This window comes from Dermacentor andersoni, chromosome 2 (assembly GCF_023375885.2).
Source record: "Dermacentor andersoni chromosome 2, qqDerAnde1_hic_scaffold, whole genome shotgun sequence".
In the NCBI taxonomy this organism is placed as follows: domain Eukaryota; kingdom Metazoa; phylum Arthropoda; class Arachnida; order Ixodida; family Ixodidae; genus Dermacentor; species Dermacentor andersoni.
Window position 1 is genome coordinate 193,559,183 of NC_092815.1, and position 5,614 is coordinate 193,564,796.

The 5,614-nt window shown below is 50.6% G+C and overlaps 1 protein-coding gene across 1 annotated transcript; it reads left to right on the forward strand.

Moving 5' to 3' along the window:
* The first annotated feature begins 226 nt into the window (after window positions 1-226).
* On the forward strand, window positions 227-2,065 carry LOC126540276 (uncharacterized). The gene has a single exon (XM_050187084.3). It carries the CDS (start codon window positions 227-229, stop codon window positions 1,418-1,420), a length of 1,194 nt encoding a protein of 397 aa, XP_050043041.1. The 3' UTR covers window positions 1,421-2,065.
* The last annotated feature ends 3,549 nt before the right edge of the window (window positions 2,066-5,614 follow it).

Consider the following 5,614-nt stretch of genomic DNA (forward strand, 5'->3'; position numbering starts at 1 on the left):
GCGCAGCGACTACGCGCCCCGCATTGGACGCGGTGAGCGTCGAGCAACGCAGCGTTCGGCGCGGCAACAAAATGTGCGCCTGAGCAAACGACGCACGCCTGAGCCTTAGAAACAGCTCGTTTCTAAGGCAACACCGCATTCACTAGAGGCGCTTTTGTACCGCTTTGAAGCATCGTACTCGTGGCTCAGGAGTCTACTTCCGGCCACCGAGCGTGACGGACGTGCGATGACGGGCTCCGTCGGAGCGGCTACAGCGGCCATGCCTGGTCGCGGAAACAGGGCTTTTGCATCGGACAACGAATACCAGGTCGTACTGCCTACTTTGCCTACAGGTCGTCTTGTCTTAAATACCGTTTTCCTGCACGGGGACATCAGTGCCCGCCCATACCGGGTGGAAGATTTTCGTGACGCGCTCGCTCCACTTTCGCTCCTGCCGGAAGTTATCGCCTTAGGCGCGTACCGCATGAGTCATGTGTGGGCGGTTACATTCAAGGATGCCGACGCCGCGAAGAAGATTCTCAACATCGGCGAGTTGAAAGTGAAGAATGCGAGATGTCTCGTGATCGACCCTGCAAACCGGGATGTTCGAATGAAGCTGCACTGGCTCCTTCACAGCGTACCAGACGAGGACGTGCGTCTTGCCTTCTCGCCATTTGGGAAGGTGACGGACGTCTCAAGAGAGCTGTGGCGCGCTCACGGCGTGTCTGATAAGGGGTCAACTACGAGGATGGTGACCTTGAAGTTGAACGCTGGCGTGAAGCTCGACGACCTGCCGCACCAGGTGAACGTTGCTGGAGAGCTGGCGCTTGTTGTCGTATCGGGCAGGCCACCCCTGTGCCTTCGCTGCCGTGGCACAGGTCATATTCGGCGTGACTGTCAAATTCCACGGTGTGGTTCGTGCCGTCGCTTTGGACACGACGAGGGCCACTGCGCACGGACGTACGCCAGCGTCGCCGGGCCAGTGAGCAGTGATGAGACGTCAGCACTTCTCATGGATGAGGCCGACGCGGAGGAGGCATCGAAAGAAGCTAGCGGATCAGCGGTGCAGGAGACCACGTCGGCTGCTCCTAGGGCGCATCAGCTGGATGCGCAACCCAAGGCTCGCGCATCTCCTGAACAGACGCCTCTACCTCCGGCACAGGACGCCGTGGCGGCGTCAAAGAACGCAGCGGAAACGCCTGACGCGTCTTCGGAGAACGCCACCCAACCGGTGGCGGAGCCCATGGACTTTTCCCCTGAAGGGTCCAGCCACATGGCCGGAAAGCGGTCGCACGAGGAGGCCGTGAGCAAGGCGTCGCAACCGGATGAAATAGGCGGTGATGAGCCTCCTTTTAAAGCAGCAGGTATGAGGCGAGCGTCCTGGAAACTGCGGCCGAACATTCCGGCCGAATCACGGCAGGCGGGGAAACCGCCTCCGTAGTAACGTGCTGTAGATCCCTAAATGGGGTATGGGGGCGTGCGATGTTGTCGTGAGGGTAGACACCATAAGATAGGGTTTCTTTTCTCTCGATATGGCGATCCACTTTCCTGAAGCACTACGTGTAGCGACTCTGAATGTACGAGGTCTTGGAGCAAGAAGGCGACAGTGTCAACTTAGTCGCCTTCTCTTAGAAAATAATCTACACGTGGTGGCAATCCAAGAAACCAAAATCGATAGCCAGGAAGCGACTGATCGAATGGTGTCCACTTTCCGTCAGCATTACGATGTTTGTGTGTGTCATTCTGTCGGTGCCTCTGGTGGTTGTGCCCTTTTCATCCGCAATAGTGTCGGTATAACTGTGCAATTGCTCTTTTCGTGCCAAAGTGGACGCCTCCTGGTTGCCGATTTTTCGCAATATGGTCTGAATTTCCGTGTCATTTGTGCTTACGCTCCAAATGTAGAGGCGGAGAGAAAAGAGTTTTTTGAGCGTTTTCAGATGTATGTTGATTGTAAAAAAGTACTAGTTTTGTTGGGTGACTTCAATTGTGTTTGTCGTTCGGTAGACCGTGTAAAAGGTTTGCCAGTGCGAGATAAGAGTGCGGAGGTCTTGAATGTTGTAGTTCACGACCACAACTTAGAAGATCTCGGAAGTGTTGTCACAAATGGTGCGCGTCCGCAATTCACACATTTTCAAGGCAATAGCCATGCACGATTGGATAGGCTGTATGTGTCGCTTGAACTTGTGCCACTATGCACATCGTACGAGGTTAAGCCAGTGTCTTTCAGTGACCATTGTCTAGTTATTGCAACCTTTGGTAAAAAAGAAAACGAAAAGTACTTCAAGTGGGAACTTTGGAAACTTAATGCGAAATTGATGGAGGATCAGGTTTTCGTTAAGGATGTAGATGAGAAGCTAAAGAAGCTACTCACAGTGCAATCTTTAAGTATTGGTGTAGAGTGGGAGGAGTTTAACAATTAGTAAAAATGAAAGCCATCGAAAGAAGTAGCACATTGCGTTATGAAGACAAACGAAACGAAACACTGCTTCGTGAGCAACTTGAATTTCTTACGGGTATAGAATGCTCCCAACCAGGTACTTACACCAACGAATTAAGAAACATAAAAATTCAGTTAGAGAGAATTGATACAGAAAAGTACAGAGCGGCGGTTATCCGTGCACGCGCCGAGAAGCTGTGGGCCGGTGAAACGCCCACAAAACGTGCGTTATCGGACGAAAAACAATACGCCTGTAATAAGGAAATACGGCAAATAAGAAACGGTAATGACGTTTCGGAGGACCGCAATGTAATCAAACGCGTCGTCGCTGATCATTTCAAAGAATTGCTCGGTCAACCGCGCACCATTATAGGGGGCTTTAAAGCGGTATTTCTGTCGTTACTGCCAAAGCTGGAAGAAGAAGAAAGAACGCGTTTGGAACAGCCAATTTCCATGAAAGAAATAGAGGATGCAATAGATGCACTACCTGTCGGCAAGGCACCCGGCCCTGATGGCCTAGGAGTAGCATTTTATAAAACATTCAAAACAATTGTAGCCCAGATTCTACTCAAAGTTATCGCCGAATCGTATCAGCAAAAACATATACCACTGTCCTTCACAACTTCGCACATCGTTCTCATCCCAAAAACTGAGACACCTGAAAAACGTCAGTTGGTGGGGTCTTATCGCCCGATAAGCCTTACCAACGTCGACTACAAGATATTTATGAAGGTATTGGCCAAACGATTGCAGGATGTGATAACGAGGCTGGTTGGCACGCATCAGACCTGTGGTATAAAGGGTAGAAGCATCGCCACGAACATACACGTAGCTCGAAGTGTGCTAGAATGTTGCGATGTATTTGGCGATCGAGTGGCTATGATGCAACTAGATCTCGCTAAAGCCTTCGACCGTGTTTCCCACGATGTTCTCTTCGCCATATTAGAGCATTCCAACGTGGGAAGCGTAATAACAGACGGTGTCAGGATGGCGTATGCTAACTGCTCAACTCGGGTCATTGTAAACGGGGACCTGACAGACAGCGTGCAAGTGCTGTCTTCTGTGAGGCAGGGATGTCCGCTGTCGCCCCTGCTATTCGCGGCTTACCTTGAGCCTTTGTGCAAGGCCATCCAAAGCAATGAACGGATAACTGGCTTCAGGTTACACTCCACACAGGTGAAAATATTGGCGTATGCCGATGACATCGCCATATTCTGTTCAAATAGAAATAGTATTTGTGAGGCCGTGGCGGTAGTTGAATCCTTCTGCAAGTGCACCGGGGCGCAAATAAACTGGGAGAAGAGTTATGGGTTTTGGCATGGTGAATGGGAAGAAACGCCAGACTGCTTCGCTCGACTTCGGTGGTCAACCACTGCAACAACCTACCTAGGCGTGCCTCTCGACTCTTATCGCGACCCTGAGCCGTACTGGAATGAACAAGTGGCGAGAGCAAAGGAAAAGACTAACGCGTGGCAGGGGCGACAGCTGTCAATTTTCTCGCGCGCCACGGTCTGTAACCTATTTCTTACGTCCAAGATATGGTATGTCATGAATGTGCTGTGTGCTTCGCGGATCAACATCCAAAAAATCCACCGTATCTTCGCCGTTTTCATATGGACATCGACTTGGGAAAGGACCAGCCGCACAAACTTGTTCTTGCCAGTAAAGAAAGGGGGCCTTGGGTTGGCACATTTATTTGTGCGACAAGTTGTGTCGCGCTTTATGTACCTTCGCGATCAGAATGATGTGTTCCTTCGCACAGTCATGCAAGTGCTTTTATGTCGTCACCTTCCAGGATTTGTTGTATGCTCGTGTGAAGCAATGCATGGTTCCGTTAAAGGTTACCTGCGAGAAGTCGTGCTTGCGTACAGAATGTTGCATGTGCGGTTTTCTGTGCAATATCTCGCCAATATTACTAGGAAAAAACTGTATAAGGACCTAATTGACACTATGCTCCCTGTACCGATTTACCGTATGTCAAACCGTGGAGGCCCAGGAGATGTCCTCAAAAGGGTTAAAATAATGCCAGTACACCCTTCGGTAAAAACTTTTTTCTTTAAACTACACACTAACACATTATCAGTTAAAACATGGATGCATAACAGGGGTATTTTTGTCCCGTGGTCCATTAACTGCTTCTTATGCAAGAAACCTGAAACGATAGAGCATGCTTTTCTAGATTGCTGGGATCCCATCTTTTTCTGGGATGTGCTGCAAAGGACTTTAAAGAAAGAGTTACCTTTAGATCCACATGGAATAAGATTCTTACCGGTAGAAACGGAGGCTTTTCCGTATGACGCTATAATGCTCCTGGGCCTCCACAGTTTGTGGAAAGCTAGAACTCAATTCAACAATGCTGATGTCAATTCGCGACCTACACGTGATCACTTCATTGAATCTGTAGTTCGGTTCAGGGATGTCCATCGGGCACTCCCTGAACAACCAACATGGATTGACATGCTAGATAAACTTGCAGCATTGAAAAAATTTTGATATGTCGTGCCAGCAAGATCCTTGTTGACATGTTTTTTTCCTTTTTCTGTATTGTTTGTGTATGTCAAAGCCGGCAATAAAGAAAAAAAAAAGTACTCGTGGCTCAGGGGTAGTGTCTCCGTCTCACACTCCGGAGACCCTGGTTCGGTTCCCACCCAGCCCATCTTGCAAGAGTTGAGCCAAAGCCACCTAGAAACTAGCGCAGCTGCTTATATACCGCCGCGACGCCGCGAGCGACGGCGTGAGTTGGAGCCCCGTTCTCCTCTGTCGTGACGTCACGGTGTCACGTGGTATTGAAGGCGACACCGCCGCGCCTGAGGAGCTGGGTTGAGCTCTAGTAATATGCTTCGCATAAAACTAGCCACCCTGTATACACAATGCCTCATGACCTCGAGCGTACCGGAATCTTGGAAGAACGCTAACATAATCCTAATCCATAAGAAAGGGGACGCCAAAGACTTGAAAAAATTGGAGACTTATCAAGGTTAAGCCCAGCGTATCTTTAGCGTTTGGAGGCATCTTGACCGCATACACGCCCGGCGCAAAGACGCTGGCGGGGTTGCGGGCACAGAGACTGACGCGACGGCGGGCGCGCGCCGCTTCATCCCTGGCGTGACGCCACATATCACGTGATGCAGCGATGGTGGCGCCGCCGCCGCGTCGCGCGCGACGGCGCGAACCGAAGCGTGGAGGCCTCCGCCGGGC